Source organism: Cololabis saira, chromosome 20 (assembly GCF_033807715.1).
Source record: "Cololabis saira isolate AMF1-May2022 chromosome 20, fColSai1.1, whole genome shotgun sequence".
NCBI classification, from domain to species: Eukaryota; Metazoa; Chordata; class Actinopteri; order Beloniformes; family Belonidae; genus Cololabis; species Cololabis saira.
In genome coordinates this window covers 17,459,838-17,481,997 of record NC_084606.1, presented here as the reverse complement: position 1 = coordinate 17,481,997, position 22,160 = coordinate 17,459,838, and the positions used below count along the sequence as shown (strand labels likewise).

General features: G+C 39.6%; 1 protein-coding gene across 2 annotated transcripts in view; it reads left to right on the top strand.

Moving 5' to 3' along the window:
• The window catches only part of htr2cl1 (5-hydroxytryptamine (serotonin) receptor 2C, G protein-coupled-like 1), a 231,268-nt gene extending 217,745 nt beyond the window's left edge, over positions 1-13,523 (top strand). For both annotated transcript variants that reach the window (XM_061710354.1, XM_061710353.1), the window contains 4 exons: positions 3,228-3,391; positions 3,481-3,634; positions 4,480-4,715; positions 10,535-13,523. In XM_061710354.1, the coding sequence (XP_061566338.1) occupies positions 3,228-3,391; positions 3,481-3,634; positions 4,480-4,715; positions 10,535-11,107 (1,127 nt within the window). In that variant the 3' untranslated portion in view covers positions 11,108-13,523. The remainder of the gene's footprint in view (positions 1-3,227; positions 3,392-3,480; positions 3,635-4,479; positions 4,716-10,534) is intronic.
• Positions 13,524-22,160: the final 8,637 nt, after the last annotated feature.

The following is a 22,160-nucleotide window of genomic DNA, read 5'->3' as shown; positions in this document are numbered from 1 at the left end:
TGACGTCTACTGCGCTGATATGTTTGTTGGAGATGGGGAATATACAGTACACAGGGGTGCTGACGACCCATCACCTCACAGTTCACCTGAGGTTTTCCAAACAGCTCATACCACGGTGATGTTGCAGCTCTTTATCTCTAGGTACGGTAATCTTCCTCATCACAACCTGCCACAGCTCCCACGTGTCCATCTCTCACATTGTCTTGTCTCTTGATTTACTGTGAGAAATGACTCGAGGGAGCAAAATCTGATTTATTTTCAAAACTAATTAAACACCACAGCATGAAGCTGAATATGTGGCTGTCAAAAGTCAGATTGCAAAGTGTTTCACAAAGTCGCCATGAAGTTGCCCATCAACAACAACTCGAGCTTAAGGAGTTAGTCTCTTAGTATTACCACCTCATTTTCCACCTCAGGGGCACCTTTATCTGTTATTTATGGAGGTGAATACATGTTTTTAATGTAATCAACAGCTTAAATTCTTAGCACTTTAAATTCCCCTTCGCAGACTATTTAAGGCCCGGGGAAGTGACTCATGGCTCGATCCGGTGCACCGGACAGCCTCATTAATTAGATTTGCTTGCATTCACTGGTTATTTGGGCATTCAGAGAAGTAAAACTGACACACGATGCAAGCAGATTCAAACTGCTCGGAGGTGTTTGTGTGTGTGGGTGTGCGTCGTTTTTTATGTGTGCAGTCAGTTGTAGCGATTGACTTTGGGAAGATGCCACTGCACCAGATTGCATTTTGATGTAGCCCTGGGAAAAAGGGAAAAACAATGTACCCTCCATCATATCAGCCCACTCTTGGTGGCATGACGCAGCTGAGAAAGGACTGAGGTGACCTGACGCATCGCTTCTGTTTCCAGGAGCTGCCTCTCACATTCCCATCTTTATTCTCAGGTCAGTGGACACTATCGGAAAAAAAAAGACTTTTAAAATCTGCAGTGCAGTATTATTATCACAGGTTAGAAAAGCATCTCAGCCTTGCAAAGCTTGTGTTCCCCTTAATCTTTTATCAGCAGTGTCCTCTAACAGCATCAAACCACCTCGACAAACATCCATTACACACTAATGGATTTTTAAGAGCACTAATAGTATGTTAATTCATCCTAGATGCAACTGTCACTGCCTGCCTCATATGTTTTTCTATGAAAAGTAAAATAGACTTTACAGACAGTTATACTAAACAAATCATTAATTTTGATGAGTCTGGAGGAGTTGTTAAAATAAAAAAAAATAAACTATGTATTTTTGGTTGTCGAAAATGCACCATTGTGTTTTATAGATAACATAATAACTACTGTTTTTATCCATCATTCTCTTTTCTTTTTTTTGTTTAAATGTTAAATCATGCAATTTGTTTTCTATAATGTGATGATGATGGCTAAACCAATCCTGCTGAACTCCAAGCACATTTACTGCTCTAGACTCACATTCCCATTCCATACCACACATTTCTCACAACACTACACACAATTCCCAATACCCTGCAAACTCTTCCTGAATTCCCTCTCTTGCTGTTCACTCAGAACACACAGTCAATCACATTTCTTAACTCCAAAGGCTGTTGTGCAACGTGCAATCTGCCATTGAATTCATATTCATTGATGAAGCGGGGTTCAACCTTGTAAAAAGAAGGCGCCGAGGGAGGAATATCATCGGCCAGCGTGCCGTCACAGAGGTCCCTGGCCAACGTGGAGGGAACATAACAATGTGTGCTGCCATCAATTTGATTGATTTGATTTGTTTATTTGGTCACGTTATAGAAGTCAGTAATCAATACAAAGATGTTTTTTTGGAATGTATATCAAACAAGGACCAAAAGGTGTAGACTGAAGCCAAAGCATACACATATACATATTTATATATACTGTATATACTATATATATATATATATATATATATATATATATATATATATATATATATATATATATATATATATATATATATATATATATATATATATATATATATATATATGAGAGAAACAAACAAACAAAGTAAATAAGTAAGAAAAATAAATAAATATTGCTCAAACTGGCAAACTGGACTCAATCACCACGGTGTCCTCCATCACCATGCCACCCTTGGCCCCTACAACACTGCACTTCTTCTAGCATTCCTGCTCATACTGTAAAATATTACGTATTTGTTGTTACAGTAAAGAATTGTGTGTTGTTTCCTATTTGAGTAGCCTATACATAAGAATACTATATGGTGATATATTGCATCCAACAGCTGAAGGTGAAACACTGAAAATGCAAATGCATGATTCTACTGAGGCATTCATTCATTCATTCATTCATATAGTGTTTTCCATTCATACTATAGTGTCTTCTATTCTGCACATCAGTGTTCAGTGGGTGCTTAGAAATGTCTACTCTAATGATGTATGTGTTTGGCATTTGAGAAGGAAATACCATTTAGTGAAGAGTTAACACTGTTTTGAGGGTAGAGTGTGCTTTTGCAAGTGAAGTGTAGGATTTTGCATTTTGTGTGTGAGTTTTTTAATTTTTGTTTAGAGTTTTGAGAAAGTGAGGTAGTCTATCAGGAAATGTGTTTAAACAATTGTGAAAAACTGTAATATCAATGTAAAAGCACTTTCAATCACCTTGTTGGTGAATTGTGCTATAAAAAATAAACTTGCCTTGGAGGCGATGTATAGGACTGAGGATGGAGCTGGACTCAACAATTGTATCATATATAAAGTATCTCCATTGCTCCATTTAGATTAACAGTATCCTATTTGAGTACAAAGTGGGCTTGGTCTTTATAGGGAAATGGCATGGGGCCCGTTTGGTTTCAGTATTATAGTGGGAAGCCTACATGTACATTTGGGATACAACATATACTGTATAAGGACTAAAAAGGCATGGGCTATGAAGGGTAGATATTGTTTGGCTCCCATAAAAAATAATACCGGGACACAACTAAAAACAAGGTAGATTGCACTCATGGGGTCCACGTGGACAAACAAAGGTAGGGCCACCATGGAACATGCAGAGAAAACTACTGTACGTGGGACCTGTGGCTGAACTTTTATCCCACATGGAGCCCACGTGTACATGCTGGCTGAGAACAGGCAAACAATTCAATGTGCTGAAATTACACAACTGTTCCCTAACCAGAAGTGTATATGTCATCATGGGTTTAAAAATATCACAATTGTTCCGTGAAAACTATAAAAACCCACTTCCCCACTTCTCTGTGTTCTTCTCCAGGCGTTTCGATGCCAATTCCAGTGATCGGCCTCCACAACGAGGACAAGGTCTTTGTCAACGGCAGCTGTGCCCTGAATGAAGAACATTTCATGCTGATTGGTTCCTTTGTGGCCTTCTTCATCCCACTAGTCATCATGGTGGTGACTTACTGCCTCACCATACAGGTCTGCCAGTCTGCGTTTGTGCTCGTATGTCAGCTGCACGTGTTCCTGAGTCCGGTTATGATGTCCTCACCCCCTCTTGTCCTCTGCAGGTTCTCCAGAGGCAGGCCACAGTCTTCCTGTATGAATCAAAGACTTCTTCCCAGCAACCTCTGAACCCACCAGCAATTACAAACACACTGCAGCCACCACCGAGTACATTCCACCTACCACAGATCAATACACTTGCTCCTCCAGACTCACAAGGTAAACACTGAGTCCAACTGACATGTGCTTCACAGAAAATAGGAAAAAAGAATATGAAATCTGGTGCACAGAGCTCATGTGTTTTACAGTGACATCACAACCTGAGATCATATATTCTCACTTTATCAGACTGACATTTTGTACATCTCTGTATTTAACGAGACCAACCAGTCTCTCTTCTGTCTTCTGGATGCTGCCCTTCTGCTTACATGCAGCTGCAGCATCAATGTTTCAGCACATCATAAAGTATGTACCCATCAAGTTTATATTTGAATCCTTTCACAGGATTCTTGGATGGATTCCATAAAGGCTTTAAAAAGAAGAGCATTTCATTTACTCCTTGTTTAAGTAGGACCATTTGTACCACATTAATTATTGAAATCTCACTGTGCGAGATTGATAAATGGAGTAAATAAGGTAGGTGGAAACTGATTTCGCCGGGAGCAGTTTGTTCAGTCCAGAAAGCTCCATTTAGAGATAAAACTGCATGATGTGGCAGTCTTCCAACATTTTCTATCTTATCCTCCTTCAATCCAGACACGTAAAAGTGTAAATATACTGATAGCATCCACCTTCTTTCTGCCTCCTTATAAAAATATCAGTACCCACGTTAATGGGAAATCTGGTACGCTCTCTGGTTTTAACATATGCAGTCCATGGAAGTGGACATCCTTCAGTCAGGTATCACAAAGCTGACAACTAAAGTAATCAACATTTAACATTTTCACAGTGTTGGGTGTGTTTAGTGATTTTTTTTCCCCCTGAATGCGTAGGTGTATGTGTTTCATCCACAGACTTTCACTTTTACACTTCCCTGAGTTGTCTCTCTTTTATCGCCTCCACAGAGTTAAAGCTCCCGCCCCCTCAGAGCAGGCGAAACACCCTGAGCTGCCTGAAGGCCGCAGAGCCCAGCATTCTGCTCAGCGCCTCCACCTCAGACAACGTCAGCATCGTCCCCAGCTCCGAGGTGGCGTCACAGCTCAGCTCTCCTGCCGCCGGGCCGGGTCGCAGCGACGCTTCGGGTTGCCACGGGCGAAGGGGAATGATGCAGGCCATAAAAAATGAGAGGCGGGCCTCAAAGGTGCGGTTGGAAGCCTGAGTGCTCTTTGATCATTTTGCTTCAATTTTGTATTAGCTAAAAGACGATACTCAGTAATGTTGTCATGGTGTGTTTTTTATTAATGTTTTTTATTTAACCTTTATTTAACCAGGAGAAAGTCTCGTTGAGATTAATAATCTCTTTTACAAGAGAGTCCTGGCCAAGACAGGCAGCAACATGGTTACAAAAACAAATAACATAAGAACAATTTATAACAATTAAAACAGTTTTCACAAAACAGTAAACAGATCGCAAAAATAGTCAAAATCAACAACAATCAAAGCACCTACAGCTAAATGTACTTGCTTCCAAGTCTTTCAGGAGAACTTTAAAAGCATCAAGTGAGACCAGATCTCTTAATTTTAAAATGTTCTGCAACTCATTCCATGCATAAGGAGCAGCATAGCTGAAGGCCCTACTACCTAGTTTAGTGCGGACCCTAGGTGCAGACAATACAAATAAGTCCTGGGAGCGAAGGTTATGACTCCCAGTGCTTTTTTGAAAAACATAATTTCCTAAATAGAGTGGAAGTAGGCCAAGAATGGCCTTATAAACAAAGACATGCCAATGATAGAGTCTACGGGTGGACAGAGCAGACCATCCGACCCGAGTGTACAAAGAGCAGTGGTGAGTACGAGATCTAAAATTTGTTATAAATCTCAATGCTCCATGATAGACAGTATCCAATGAGTGAAGACATAGAGCAGATGCATGCATGTATAGGACATCGCCGTAGTCAAGCACAGACATAAAAGTGGTGGCAACAAGTCTCTTTTTGGCTTCGAAGGAAAAGCAAGCCTTATTTCTAAAATAAAAACCCAATTTTAGTTTCAACTTTTTTACAAGATGCTGAATATGAGGCTTAAATGAGAGCGAATCATCAATTATGAATCCAAGATACTTAAATTGCGATACAGATTCAATCTCAGAACCCTGAAAAGTAGTGATGGACGGGAGATTCACTGGCTTGGATTTTGCATTAGAAAACGTCATGAGTTTTGTTTTGTCAGCATTTAAAAGAAGCTTCAACTCAAACAGGGTACATTGCACAGTATTAAAAGCAAGCTGTAGCTGACAGAGTGCCTGATTTAAAGTAGGCGCAGAACAATAAATCACTGTGTCATCGGCATAAAAATGAAAATTTGCCTCAGCAGCATTTTGATCAAGACAGTTGATATAGATAATAAAAAGTAAAGGACCGACCCCTGGGGCACACCATTTGTAATATTAAGGGGGCTGGAGGTGACACCTTTAGCCTGCACACACTGTGATCTACCTGATAAATAATCTCCAAACCACAAGACAGTGTTGATTTTGGTTCTTATTAATCTTCTGGTTTTGCTGGATTTTTTTTAGATTTTATTGTGCTCTTTAGGGAACCCCTGTCCTGTGTTTTTCTCTGTTCAGTCCTTTACCTCCCTAATGGATCCACCTACATATGTGTCTCATCACCTTGTGCCGCCTGTCTCAGCACCTGAGTGCATTTGTTGGCAGTAGTTGGCCGAGGTGTCGGAGCATGCCTATAGTTACCCAGGAAATATTTTGCAAAGCTTGCTTCGATGACGTGGTGACCTCTGAAACCTTGCTGGCGAGATGTACCATGTGACTGGTTCAGGAAGGGGGTCGTGATTTGGTCAAACACAACAGCAACAAGCTGAAGAATGTGTATGGACCTCAACTCTTGATTGCGATTGTGGTTTGAATAATATCTCCAGCCTGAGATGGAGCTGGCAGAATAAAATAGTATGATCCCCTGTTTGGGAGTATTTTTTTTTAAACACTAGATTACTGCAATCATCTTCCTGTAAAATGCATCTGACTAAAATTACTAAATATATTGGTGATAATCATGTTTTTTTTTTCATTTACACATTTCTTATTCTATCTTTTTGTTTCTGTTTTGTTTAGTTTTATCAAGGTAAAGAGTCCGTTGTATTCCAAAGAAACTGCATACAACAAAACAAACGTACAAGACTTCATCTATGCATGAGCCTTGAAAGACAGTTGAAGGAGTTATTGCTAAATCAGGCAAAACAATATCTTATTGAAGGTGTTTCTGCCCTACAGCTGTTGAAAAATCACTTTTGAACAAAATATTATAGAAAAAAAAAGAGTTTCCTGATGTCACCAAAACACATTTACAGTCTGATAACCCAAGTTTATACAAGCACGGTTGCTTTCTTCACCCCTTATTTAGTTTTTCCACAATGTCTTTCTAATTGTGAGTTTAAAAAATACACTGCTTTAATATTTGTGTATTTATTTACAGACATCACAAAAAGTAGATGTATTCAATTCCTTTTTATTGTGAGGGCTTGATCTGCTTAACTCCGGTATGTGGGTTAGTGGAGCGAATGTAGCCTCAGAAAGCTTTGCCCTTGACTGATCCAGTTTGATAGAAAGCTTCAGTGCTTCATGATGCGTCACCTGTCCATTCACTAGTTGACAGTTTTCAAAACCACATTCGTACTGCTCTTTTCAGCGCAGTTTGCACTGCATAGTGAAATGGCAGTCATTGTTATTAGATAGCTTGCTCACGTGAAAGCGATTGTGCTGCAACATAACCAGCAGCTGGCTGTGTGACGACTGCAACCCACTTCCACAACTGTGGCCCACTGCATTATGGGAAACAGTAGATTGATAACTTCATTATTGGATTTTCCTTCTCTTGAAGTAGAACAAAATCCTTGTTTGTTTTTTTTTTGGCATGGTGTAAATTGTTAAATTGTTTCTATACTCAGCGCTAGATCTGTTACCAGTACCCTTGAAGTTGCATATGTTGGAAACATTAAAAAGAAAATCTGCTGAATGAAAAAAATGCAGTTTCACAAAAAGATACTGTTTTAGATGTTGTGAACTGTTGTTCATACAACAAACAGGTTCTAATTGCCAAGGAAGTAAGGATCACTCGTATGTTGCCTTATGGTGGCTATAAAGCAGCTACTGTATCCACGGTGCTGCTTTATGCTACCATCATTTATGAGGAGAGAGAGAAGGCTCATAAAGACAAGAGTTTCAGTGTGAGGTTGAACCGGGCCATGGCATCAGTGTCAGGTGTTACGACTCTCAGATCAAAAGGTTCTAGTCCTTAATCTGATATTAATTAAGAGCCTATGACAATCAGCATTCTTTTATGGAGGACTTCCAGATCCAGACTGATAAACTGGTGATGGCTAACCAGCTGAACATAGTGGTGGTTGATAAACTCTAGTAGAGAGCAGTGGTGCTTGAAGCGACAGCAATATCAAGAAGAAAGGAACACAAAAAACCGGAGAAGTACCAAGAGTTAAAGGAAGAGATGGAGAAGATCTGTGTCCTCCAAGCTGAGAGAGCGGCTCCAGCAGATCCTGTGAACATCATCAGAGACCGCAGTCCAGAAAAGCACAGTCCTAGGAACAGCAAAAATACAGCGTACAACCCTTAGGCTCCCAGACCTCTCGTAGAGGACCCCATCTTGAAGAGTAGGGGTGGGTATTGGGAAGGACCTCACGATACGATACGCATCACGATACTTGAACCACGATACGATACACATTGCGATATCCCGATTATGCGATATCCCGATTATTATATTCTACATAGTTCACCGAAAAATTTAAAAATGCATTAGACATCTTAAAATCCAAGTTGTATATATGTACATGAGATGATAGTGATGGATCTTAAAATCCAATTTGCACGTTCATCAGATTATAGTGACAATTCATGGGACAAACTGAGTCAAAACAATGTTTTATTATAACTATACAAGCTAAAGTTACAACATATTTGTATATGTTTTTCATATTATTTACATCATATGAAATTAACATTAAATTTAGTATGAGCTTGCTTTAATTATGTGGCAAATGATAATAAACACAAGAAAGATGGGTACTAAAACCAAGGACAGGCACAGTGATCAGTCAGTATAGATATAAATCCATAAATAAATAAACCTCTGTCCATTATTTTTCATTTTTTAAGGACAGGCAATTGTGTTATATAAAAAATAAATTATAAAATGAAATAAAACGTGAAATAAAACCTGAGCTCAGTGCAGGGCCCTCCCAGGGTTGGTAGAGAGTGGCAATGCCCAGGACTGTCACTTAGGTAGGAGCACTGGGTGATATAATGGGAAAAAAATCGGGGATAAAAAAAAAAAAAAATTAAAAAATTTAAAAAAATCAAAAAAAAAAATCGATATTCAAATTTTGAATATCGATATTGAATCGGCTGGAAAAGTATCGCGATATATTGCCATATCGATATTTTTGCCCACCCCTATTGAAGAGGGCAACCGCCCACAGAGGAGTGGATTGATACATGCATATGGACATCTATGACATTGGTACACATCCGCACCAAGTAATTGTAAACCTCTACATGTTTTTCAAATATAAATGATAATGGCCAAAGTGATTTCAAAAACAGAAATAAACCTGCTGATATAAAGAGTCCATGGAGATCCATCACCATTATTCGTGGTGACGGACAGATATTTCACAGCTGAGCTTCATTGATATTACAAAATATCCAATAAGTTATGTGTTAAAAGAACCATTTTGTTGCCTGTCCTCTCTCCTTTGCCGGTCCTTTTGTCAAGCCTCCCTGTTAAAGCTGCTGCTCTGCTTGTCTGCCTTGCTCATTGTTTGTACTACTGGACTTGTTGGAAAATTTGCTTTTTCACCCACTAATGCCGCATTTTTTGAGTTATTTTCAATAAAGCTACTAATGGCTGCTCTTGCCTCTCGGCCTCCTGCTTTTCAGTCCTCATCAACACTCCAACCTTGACAAATGCATCCCCTTTTGAGGTTTCGGATACAGGAGAGCCCAATACTCCTGTTTATCCTCACTGTCCTGGCTGCCAGTGCATTTTGATTTTATTGTTTTAACATATGCTTTTATTTGTGTCTCGGCCTGGTTTATAATTTATCAGTTAATTTGAATGTTTTTCCTGTGTTCAGTACTTTGGTCAGTGGTTGCTCTTTTGTGCCCTAAAGTTTTAAAGGTTTGGCATTATCCCACTGTGTATGAATGTGGAAACCAGAGATTTCTAACATTTGAGACACTTTTTTTAAGGTGTAAATAGTTTTCAATCCTCAAACCTGCTCAAACTGCAAGCCATAAAACTAAATAAAGAGTGCGGCAATGGACGGGATATAAGCTCAGCCGCCACCACGTGCCTGAGTCCAACAGTCTGTGAAAGCCTTTAATATGGGCCATAAAAACAAAACAAGACATGCCCCATAAAGCTCAAGGGAACTGGGTGGTTGGGGAGGAGCATGGAGGTTTGTGTCGTCCTGTGTTTCACATTAATGTGGAGTCAGTTTCAGTTGTGAGTTTATTTCTTCTGATCTGTAAATGCCTGCTGGAGCAAAGCAAGCTGAAAAAAGTCCCCAGAAAATAAATCCACTTACAAATCTGTAACTGCTTTGATTTCATTCTTTAGTCTGGTAAGTTGTTGCTGCCATTTGTCTCTGAGCGCAGAGCGTGTTGGGGTTTTTCCTGATGCAGTGTTTCAAATGTCCCCTCTGAAATATTTAGTGCAGCTTATATCTGATTTTGACTGACTTTGAGTAATCTCAGAAAGCATGGGAGTGCTTCTGGTGTCACGGAGCACTTGGAGCGCTCTCAGAAGTGGATACGCTAAACATAAATTCGTCTTGGATGAAGACCAAAGTACTTTCCTTCCTGCATCAAAAATTAAAATTCCATTTGCAGAAATGTGGCCATTGGGCTTTTCAAATTAAACATTTAAAATAACTTTTTCTTCATTTTTTTCTTTCTTCATCTGTTTCACTTTTGCTCTCTTCTTCCAGGTCCTGGGAATTGTCTTCTTCCTCTTCCTCATCATGTGGTGCCCTTTCTTCATCACCAACGTCACCGGCGTTCTCTGCCGCGGCTCCTGCAATGAGTCGCTGCTCCACGACCTCCTCAACGTCTTCGTGTGGGTGGGTTACATCTCATCCGGAGTCAACCCTCTGGTCTACACCCTCTTCAACAAGACCTACAGGAGAGCTTTCTCCAATTACATCCGGTGCCAGTACAAATTCAGGGCCAACGCTGCTGGGCAGAGTTGCAAACCCCTGCTGCCGCCTCCACAGTGCCCATCGCAAGCCATGACCCCTCTTCTGACGGACGGTCATGGCAAAGCAGGAGTGGACCGCAACAGTAACTGTCGTAATGGCAGCAGGGGGGATAATGGCAGGATAACGGTGGACCCAGAGGACATGACAGATGATGGGACGCAAATCGGATTAGTGTCACAGAGCCTTTCTGAAAGCCACAAAGTCGACGCACTTTCAGAAACGGAGCCGGAAACAGAGTTGGAGCAGGAGCAGCCGCTCATCAGCTACAGCCCTGCCCGCAAGGACCACACAAGCAGTGTGTGATGACACCCTGGTTCCTCTATTGTCCCTTTTTTTTACCTTGCTGAGCAGCGCTTTAACAGATCGGTGCTTCATTGAAGACTGAAAGCCTTCAGCTGGTGTCGACACCTGTAACAGGGACTCTTGTTGCAAGGACTAGTTTTGATTGGAGGCCCTAACCTCTACACAGAAGAGCAGAAGGTGAAAAGTGGCCTCTTCTACTATGTTTTGGGGAAGAAAACCAATATTTTTTATGACTTTGATTTCAATTTCTTACTAAAAAAATGTTGGTTTTCATTCCACAAATAAGAAATGAGGGTTTCAGCGGGGCCTTGATCTGGTTGTAAATGTGCTCATTAGTTTCAAAATGAGCTGGAGACTGAGCTGTCCACTGACACAGGGGTTTAGTAAAACAATGACTGAACAGTGAACTCAGTGTTCAGATTGTGTGAAGTCCAGCCGCACCCCCGCAGCGCCTCGTGGAGTCCCACTGAAGCAGGTCACGGAGTCGAGCGCCAACCACGGCATCACTCAAGTCCAGCTACGACCTCAAGCCTTCACATAAAGTTAAAATGCAGTCTGAGCTCTACACAAAAGCAAACTCAACCAAATATTGTTTCCTGCCAGAGGAGCTCACCCTCAGCCGTAATGAAAACTTGTTCATTCAAATTGTGCAGCTGACAGAAACGAGAAGTTTGTATGAAAAAAACTATCTCAAAGATGCAGTAAAAGTTCTGTGGAGTGGGAGGAATGTACGAGTACTCGTCTCTGGTGGTGGTCTCACAGTGCCATCTGGTGGCCACCGGTGGTATCGCTTAAAAAATAATTAAATACATTTTTAAAAAAGAAGGAAAGGAAATGCACAGGTCCAGTACAGTTGTTGGGGTGCTGCCTCTGATAACCAATACAACTACTTTGGAAAGAAAATAAACTCACGACCTCTAAAGGTTTTTACTGGACTCTGCCTGAAAAGGTTAAATTAAAAGAAATAAGTTTTGATAGAGTACACAACCGCCCTTTGGTGGGAACTTGATTGGATATTTAAAAATAAATAAATCCACATAAGCCATTCTTACAGTGATTGAGTTAATTAAAAAGCCACTATGATATTGGTATATTGATTATTCAGCCTCAAAGAACTGTATTATGCTCACTTTGGAAGATTTTATTTTTTCTGGTTCAATCTTTTCAGTTTTCATTCATGAAAAACAGGAATCCTCAAATATAAATAGTACACAAATACACCACAAGACTGCTCGTTCCATAAAATAAACATTTACAGTTGACCTTCCACTTAAATTTAATTTAGTTTAGATCTTGTAAACTCATCTGAGAAATTACCCTGATTTAGGAGGCATGGAAGTCTCCAACAGAGCCCCAAAGTGAAGCTGTCTGTCATCAGAACACCCTCCAACATGAACATTGTCCTCATACCTGCAACCCAACAAGTAGGGATGCTCTGTAATATGTAAATAAAAACCCAATGCAATGATTTGTAATTCACACAAACCTGTATTTTATTCACAAAAGAATGTAGAAAACATAAGAAATCCTCTTTAGGGGAGTTTGATACATCGAAACGTCTGTGTTTTGTGCGACAGTTTACCACTTTGCTTGTGTTCATTTCTAAATGAGCTCTGGCCCAGAAAGACAGTGGTGTTTGTGGATCATGTTCATGTATGTGTCGTCCTCTTTGTTATGAGCCCTTGAACCTGCATTTGTGGAGAGAGAAGCAAACTTTGTTCATGGACCGGTATTTCTAGAAGTCTTCCTTAACCCATTACAGAGTCACGCCCGTTCGTAACAGTGCCAAACGAGAACCTGAAGATCACTGAGATTAAATATTGACTTCTGGCCTTGTCAGATGCACGCAGAGATTCTGCAGATTCTCTGCATCTTTTAGTAATATTATGTATCGTCAATGATAAGATCTAAGTCAATTTTACACCGAAAAACACATCTGTCCTTTACCGTTATCTGTTTTTGGTCAGGGTTACGTGAATCCGCTGGAGCTGATCCCAGATCTCTTTGCGTGAAAGGCAGGGTCCTCTGACAGGTCGCCAGTCCATTGTAGGGTCATATATACACAAACCCCTTTTAGTTTTAACCTGACATACATGTGTTTGGACTGTGGGAGGTAAGCAAGGTCTGTGGAACATGTTTTGCAGAATGGCTTGGTGGTAACCTCTGTTGCATGCCATGTTTTTTTTCCCAGATATTTTTTTCACAGTACAGGATATAAATACAGTTTTTACCAGATTGGTGAACTTCTACTCATCACTGTAACTGCTGCTAACCCGTTCCTCCATGAGTTCCTTTTAGCACCTCTCACTTTCCTAGATTTTTGGTGCCCATGTCCTCACTTCTTTGAGAAATGTCATCTAGTTAAGAATGATCTAATATTTTCTTTTGAATTGGTAAAACGTATCTCTGTCATCACTTGGTATTATTTTTCTATGTTTTATTGTGAATAAAGTATGGGTTTATGAGATTTGCAAACCACTGCATTCTGTTTCTTTTGTTTGCTTGTTTTTGATTTTACATATTGCACATTTGTTTTTGGAATTGGGCTTTTAATCACCATCAAGAAACAACTTAATATGCAAATCCATTCATCAGATAACATATCAGCCTTTTTTAAAGAAAAAGTCTGAACTGTTTGATGTTCAAGGGATCTTTGAAGGACAGGTGGAAAGCAGACTGTGTCATTTACTTTGTAGAAAAAGAGAGATTTTAGTCAAGGCTGGTGATGACGTCAGTGACTTTCTATCATGCTGGAGGCTAAAACTTGCTTAGACTGGACATGAAGGCCAAAGAAAAACCATGAGAATACTTTGGATCTGGTTAGAAATGATTAATTGAATCAGAGGATCAGAGCATCACTGTCACGTTTCCTCTCTGATGGTGCTGGTTGTTCACATGTGTAGCCTGGCGGAATGGTACTTTTACTACTTCACTGCTAACCAGATCCAAACCTGTCATTGAGTACCCTTTGATCTGAATCTGATAAAGAGATTCAAACCCCAAATGCCTTTAGATTTTATCAGTTTAGATGTGTATCAGGCAGGCAGAAAGTCAGTACGATTAGTGAAAAACGCCTGACTATCAAAGTCATGTCACACATTCCCAGAGCCCTGCCATTCAGACTCCCCCCGCCCTTCCCCTCTCCATCACTCTGACGGCTGACAGGCGGAGTAACCGTTTTGCACCGGATGAGACATCTGAAGCTCCCTGTCTCACAAAAGATTAAGTACTGTGCAGAATAAAGAGATCCAATTACACCTCTTTGAGGGTAAAATTGAAATGCATCCAAGTGGCTGTGCTGCAGGGAAGACGCAGTGACATGCAAACATTCTGGCACAAAATTTCAGTTTTTGTAAATTTTAAAATGATTTGAAAATAAACTCATCTCAAACTGACATTAAAATGTCAGGTTCTCACATTATACGCAGGATAAATGCATTTCTCTGCAGTGGGAAGACATGGAGTGCAAAAGTTTGGGCAACCCAAGAATTTTGAACTGTTCACTTATCTTAATCAGATCAATATGACCTTTTCACAGTCATGATTAGGACAGGCCAGGAGATGTAACATGTATTTGTTATTTTAGTACCATCATAAACGGTTGCTGAGTTTGTACCTGCTTAAAGAAATGGCAGTTAGAAGGAATGAGGACTGATAAACCCTTCGGAGAGAATGGCTGACAGGGTTGCTAGAGTGGCAAATCCAAATGACCTGCTGCACTGTTCGGTGGACTAGAGTGGTGGAATATTGTTCCACCAAAGCAATGCATTCACTACTAGAAGATTCTTCAAGTAATCATCATGCATATCGGAAAAAAAGCTAAAAAAAAAAAAAAAGGAAGAGGGGATAGCTTTTAAAAAGGATAAAATCCTTTACATATCTCAAAATCCACAATGGACTAACTCAAATGATGAACATTGAAGGTTCTATAGATATGCACGTATCTTTTGCACAAGCATTTGAGAAATGATCTCAAAAGGAATGAAAAAAAGGCATATTTGTAAATATCCCAATATCAGAAAACTTGCTGGAAAATTCTAAGAAAATCCCCCAGATAAAAAGCTAAAAGTCTTACAGCAGCTGCAAAATATATTTTTCAAATTGTGCTACTCTCCAAACAGAGGGTATTATTGGGAAGCTATTATCCAGGGTGCCCAAACCTTTGCTCTGTATTTGTGACTGTCCAAAATACATACGATCGATTAATAGCCAGCTGCATTGGTTTTTCTTCCAGTCGTTCATTTTAATTACTTCTCTTGTGTGGCTCTGGACCGATTCTTGTATAAAAATAAACTAAAAACCAAGAGGAGCTTGGTCAGTGGGCATTGGGAGGCAGTCGGGACTCTGCAAAGGTCTAAGGCCACCCGGTGTTTTGCTGTCTCTTTAAAACAAAAACAGGCAATCCAAGGAGCTAACTTTGTTAGACCTAAATGGATTTGAATCCCAATGAATGTCATTACAAATACCTGCTGCAGATAAGAGTTAAGTCAGTACTGGGTTCGGATGAACGATGTATTAAATACTGACTTTTGCTTGTGTGTGGCTTTATTTTTTTTATCATCACTATGTTTTCTGTTTGTATCTTAATAAATATTTATGATAAAATTCAAGAAGGATATTCACACTACCTACACATTTTGTATCTGCCTCCAGAAAGTGTCTTAGCTTAGCTGGAGCTTAAATCCATTAGTTTCTTATTTTTTTCAGTTTCTTTTTTAAGAAATACTGCCCAAAATTATCAAAGCAATTTTTAATAACACTTAATAATAATAAATCTCTGATCTGTTCTATCGTAGGACAGTAAATACAGATATTGCTAGAATGTGTGAATCAATTATTACTCATAACCCCCGTCTTTAAGGCCTGCAATAGATCAATTGAACCTGATGCCTGACATCTCTACTTCTGCTCTGCATTTCGAATGAAATACAAAAACAGAGTCCTGTCATTCTGCCATTTTTCTAATGCTGCTGTTACAAAACGGTCGGTTGCACCAATTTTGTCTACACAAAGGGGGCTCAGCATGAGCTGTTGCTGCCATTCTCTCTCACCATTCCTCAAAAATGTAATTAAATTAACCAATAAAGGAACATCATCAGTCCATCAGTAGTCAAATAAAATGAGCAGAAAAGATAGATGCAAAATAGAACAATGACCCTGTTGCAAAAAAGGAGGGAAAAATAGAAATAAAAGGGGACAAGAGTACTTTCTGCACTACAAATAGGTCATTTTTGATCCAGACAGAAATGACTGCCGACCCAGCTCTACTAGGCTCTAATTGCTACCTGAGATGGAGCTTCTGGTTTCTATTTATTGCGTTCGTCCCAGTGTATTAAACTGAGACCAGAAAGATGAAAGCAATCACTGTGAAGGACAACGTGGAATGATAGCAATAAATATTTCAATCCAGCGCTGGTTTGTTCAGACGTCGCTGGAGCTGCGTGAGTTCCTCTTGAATACGTCTGATGGGGTTTATTTTGCTCGGCTTTTTCTTTCAGTGCCCAATGAATTTTTTATTTGACAATCAAGCTGTAACAGATATTTAAGGATTGGACTTTTTTTTTTCCTTTCTTGGAAAGAACTACATTTGAAGAGCCATGTTAGGTTTATAGGTTCTTTAGTTTGTAGGTTAATTTTCTTTAGTAAATTTATTTTCATCCGTGTTTTCAAATAGCACATCATTGCATATTTCATTTTATCCAGATAAAACCCAACAGCCCACTACAATAAGAGCTCTGAAAGACATTTTTTTTTCCATTACAAGATTGTAATAGTAATAGAAACATTGTTTTAGTGTCTACATCTGTTATGATAAGCAGGCAGACTCAAGCTGTAAATACAGGGATTTCTATTGTAGGTGTAAAACATTTAGAGGTTTTATATGCATTTCATTCATGAAAACTAGTAAAACTGGTTTAAGGGAAGCAAAGATCAGCTTGGTCATACCAGAGATAAAGAAAATATAATTTTGAACTTTGAAGTTCTAAATGCCTAGACTTCAAGCATTGATCCCTCATTAAATATTCATTACAGCGTGTTCACAATTGGAACTTTGGAGAAGCCCAAACAAGCAGGTTGAGATGCTTTTGAATAGTGGGTTTTGCTCCATATATTTCCACATTTCTGTTGTTTTTTGAGCCACAAAATGTTCAAAGGTTAATGTGAACTTCAAATAAATAGGAACTTTCTACCTGAGAACCAGCCAATATTTTGGGGGTTTTGGTTCAAACCAAAAGCATCAAAATACAATTCTGAGGGCACCCTGCATTTGTGAAGATGCACTGAATGTATCAGCTGCTTTTGATAGGCTGGCTATTCAGCCTTTGCTCTAAGTCAGGGGTTGGCAACCCAAAATGTTGAAAGAGCCATATTGGACCAAATAAACAAAAAACAAATATGTCTGGAGCTGCAAAAAATGAAAAGTCTTGTATAAGTCTTATAATGAAGGCAACACATGCTGTATGTTTTTATATTAGTTATATTATTAACATTCAGGCAATGAATGCAAATGATTCAACTCCAAGAAACAATGAATCCTCTTTTCTCCTCAGTTATTTTCTCTTTTTCCCTTTGGAAACAATCCCTTTGGCCGGTTTGTTTACAACAGCCACCTGCCTGGCCCCCCGCCCTGCTGGTGTGTGTCGCAGGCTCTGACGCAAATCTTCGTAAACAGAAATGTTGAAATTTAATATTTATTCTACACATTTTTACAGCATTGGAAAACGTTAAGAATGTTTGTGTCATGTTTGTCCTTCTACAGAATCCATATTAAAACAAAAATTATATTTCCCTCCCCCATATATTTCCATTTTCAACATTTTTGAAAAAGCTCCAGGGAGCCACTGGGGCGGCTCTAAAGAGCTGCATGCGGCTCTGGAGCCACGGATTGCTGACCCCCGCTCTAAGTAAACCAGCTGCTACACACAAGCTTTAAATTGTCTGCGTCTTGGCCTGTGCTGTGTGTTTTTGAGGCCACTACAGTCACAAAATCTGACAGAAAAAAAAGTTACTCTTACCTCTCCTGGCCACAGAGGGGCAGCAGACTGCAGCACATAAGAACAGTGATTCATTACTCATGCATATCTATGTCAAAGAATGTAAGAGGACCTGGTGCAGTGCTTCCCCCTAAATATATTCAATAAGAACTGATTGGGAGAAGTCACAGAATTTGTGTCTTTTAACTGAACCTCAATAATGATGACTTTCATAATGGGGGGATTTCAGGATATTCCTAACTTTGTATTCTGGAGCTTTGCATCTCTGTCACTAAACAGCTCTGAGAGCAGCAGGTTGAGGTTGTTCTGGAGTCTGACAAACCTGAATTCTTCAACGCACCTTTTAGCGTTAAAAGTCCAGTCTTCAACATGAAGTGTCAGCTCACTCCGGGGTTTTCAACACTGTTTAAGTTGTGAATGTTTGTCTATGACACATATACTTAGGCTCGTAGTAAGACCATTTCATTCAAAAAGTTTTTTTTTTCTTTTGTGTGAGTCAGTTACTAATTTGAGTACAAATTTAATTTGCAGGCAATTTTCATGTGTAGGCCTACATTAATGTCATTGTAGCCCATCTACTAAATTATTTTTTTTTCAGAAATGTTACTCCTAATAAATTGATAAGTTGTCTCCTGCATACACGGAAATCTTTGTCTTAATAAGTCTCTTGGACCACAGTCTGCTGTACAACCTACTGAACAGATATCTCTAGGTCGTCCTCAGATGAGCCGTCCATCGTTGTCTCCAGTCATCCCGATTCTCCATACATCTTTCCAGTTCGCTGGTACTCTGGGCCCCTGCATCGTTCTTGAGTATGTCCACATATGTTGGTGTAGGACGTCCTCTTGACCGGCGCCCGCGTGTTGGCTCCCACAGCACCAGCTTGCTGGCTGACAGTTCTGTGTGTCTTTGGCAGTGCCCTGCAAGTCTCATTCTCCTTACAGCAACCTTTTCGCTCACCCTTGGTATTCCTTCATATAGGACACGGTTGGTTACATGTGCATTCTTGCTGATGTTAAGCACTGCACGCAACATCCTGGTGTAGCACCCGTCCAGGGATTTCACTAGGGTTGGTTTGAGGGTCCAGCATTCACTGCCATAGAGGAGAACAGACTCTACTGTCGCATAGAAGAAGCTGAGTCTGATTTGGCGGGGGAGGTTGGAGTTCCATACACTGGTCATCCCGTTCAGGGCCCTCCATGCAAGCGCCTTCCTCACTTTTAAATCTTGCTCAGTTGAGTTGACCCACGAACCCAGGTACTTGAAGTCATCAACTTCTTTCAGCACAGTGCCTCCTGCTGTAGTCAGAGGTTGATGTTCTGGTGGAATGTTGTAGGTGATGACCTCAGTTTTCTTGGCGTTTAACCTGAGGCCAACCTTGGCACACTCTAGCTCTACCCTGTATAGTAGTTCTTGTGCCTGTTCCACGTTGTCAGAGAGCAAACTGATATCATCTGCATAGTCAAGGTCTGTGAGGACCACTGCAGGTTTTTCGACTTGACCTCCTTGGTGTTAGCGTGAAGCCAAGTTCCTGCTCTCGCACACTGATTGCCTTCCTGAGTGCATGATCAAGGACTATGATGAAGAGAAAGGGGTCTAGTGTATCTCCTTGCATAACCCCAGCAAGGATGTCAAACTCCTCGCTGCTGCCATCTGGGGTCACCAACTTGGCCCTTGTTCCCGCGTACATATATAATGGTGACAAATGATTTTTTTTTGTTAATGCAGTAACTGAGATACATTCACTTCTTTGTTTTTATTTCCTCTTGCAACAACACCAAAAGAGAACAGGAATGCAGCCATCATCATGCTTAAGGTTACTGAATTGGAAAACAATCTTCCTCTCTGATGATTAATGGATACACTTTGCTACTTCATCTTGGGAGCTTGAAGATAACACTAAGTCCAGCCTAACTGAGTTAGAACCCTGGCCTGTTCTTCCTCTGTGCTGCAAACATATGTCAGATTAATTTTTGTATTCAAAGACTACAGCACAACCTGATAACTCAACTCTCGGTTGTAATTCAGTGTCATACTACAACCTGTGAGACACTAAGGAAACCTTCATGGTGTGATCATATGCTGGCTCAAAGGGATCTGATTTATTTTGCTTTTCTGAAACAAAATTCAATGAGCTGCAAGATTTGATACAAGTGTCAAATTAGAATGCTGCAATATGACCTTATGGCTAGTTGTAGTGATATGATACTAACTTAAGACTGGTATTAAGAATACTTCTGCATAATTCTCCATCAAGGTCTATGCAGGTTTGGCCAAAATGATTCCTGACAAAATGGGCTGTATTTCACTATAAAGCTATTTAAATTTGATAGGTAATGGATAAAGGGATGGGACATCAAGCTATTTATAAGCTAACCTATACTACAGTAAGTATTTAGTCACAAAAAGTTAAAAAGTGGGGAAAAGAGAGGTAAAGTCTATGGAGCCAAATCAGGGCCAAAAGTTTTGCTAATTTGAAAATAAAATTTAAACCTGAAATTTTTTTTTTACAGTTTCAGTTTTATTTTTTTCAGTATCAGATCTTTTTTTCAGTTTCAAATCTTTTTATTTCAGTTTCAAATCTTTTTTTCAGTTTCAAATCTTTTTTTTTCAGTTTCACGTCTTTTTTTTTCAGTTTCACATCTTTTTTTTCAGTTTCACTTCTTTTTTTTTCAGTTACAAATTTTTTTTTCAGGTTCAGACTTTTGGCCCGGATCTGGCGTGGGGGGCGTGGCATCAACTGAGAGGGGCGTGGCATCATGAGTGACAGCAGAACAGAGAAGGCGGGGGACCTTCCTCAGTCATGTTGCCTTCAGGAAACGTAGGTTGCAGAAGTTATCAGTAGAAGTATGAATCAACACTGTATATACACTATATTCACGTGATTGGCAGTGGAAAAAACTGATATTAGTGACACATTCCTGTTTGAAAGGCTGTTTTAGACCGTACTTGGCACCAATCGCAGTATAAAAGCAATAAACTATGCCAGACTGTACAGTTCAACAGCCACACTTTAAAGTTTGACATTTCCCACTACATACTCTACATACTACCAAGTACGGTCTAAAACAGCTTTTTAAACAGAAATGTGTCACTAGTATCCGTTTTTTCCACTGCCAATCACGTGAATATGGTGTATATACAGTGTTGAATCAAACTTCTACTGATAACTTCTGCAACCTACGTTTCCTGAAGGCAACATGACTGAGGAACGTCCCCCGCCTTCTCTGTTCTGCTGTCACTCATGATGCCACGCCCCTCTCAGTTGATGCCACGCCCCCCACGCCAGATCCGGGCCAAAAGTCTGAACCTGAAAAAAAAATTTGTAACTGAAAAAAAAAGAAGTGAAACTGAAAAAAAAAGATGTGAAACTGAAAAAAAAAGACGTGAAACTGAAAAAAAAGATTTGAAACTGAAAAAAAGATTTGAAACTGAAATAAAAAGATTTGAAACTGAAAAAAAGATCTGATACTGAAAAAAATAAAACTGAAACTGTAAAAAAAAAAATTTCAGGTTCAAATTTTATTTTCAAATTAGCTAAACTTTTGGCCCTGATTTGGCTCCATAAAAGTCCCACCCTTTTCTGCATTTTCACTTTTTTATTCTTTTTTTTTAATTTATTTTACCAATAAAGGTTGTTAAACACTGGACTAGATTTGACACACAAGCTTTGAACAATAGAGTAAGCCTCTCAAAGCTTAACAGGTGTGACTATCGCATTTAGCCATGTGGTAAAAACTTTAACAGTCTAACACATAAAGTACTGCAAGTGGCCAGTTTTAATGAGCTTTTTAAATAACTTTCATTGCAAGTCTTTTTCTCATGTTCATAATTCATTCGGCAATTTACTTTACAGCAGAGAACTGGTTGATTGTGACGAACCAGTTAATATGTGAAACACTAAATTTAACATAAGCTGCCCCCTTTCTGCCCTTAAAAACTTATGGCTATACTTCTACGGATCATTAATTAGAAGAGTCCTGCAGGGGAACAGATGGGAGGTCACTTAATGCAACAGGGTAGTTTTAAATAAAAGGAGGACTCACTTTGAATACTAA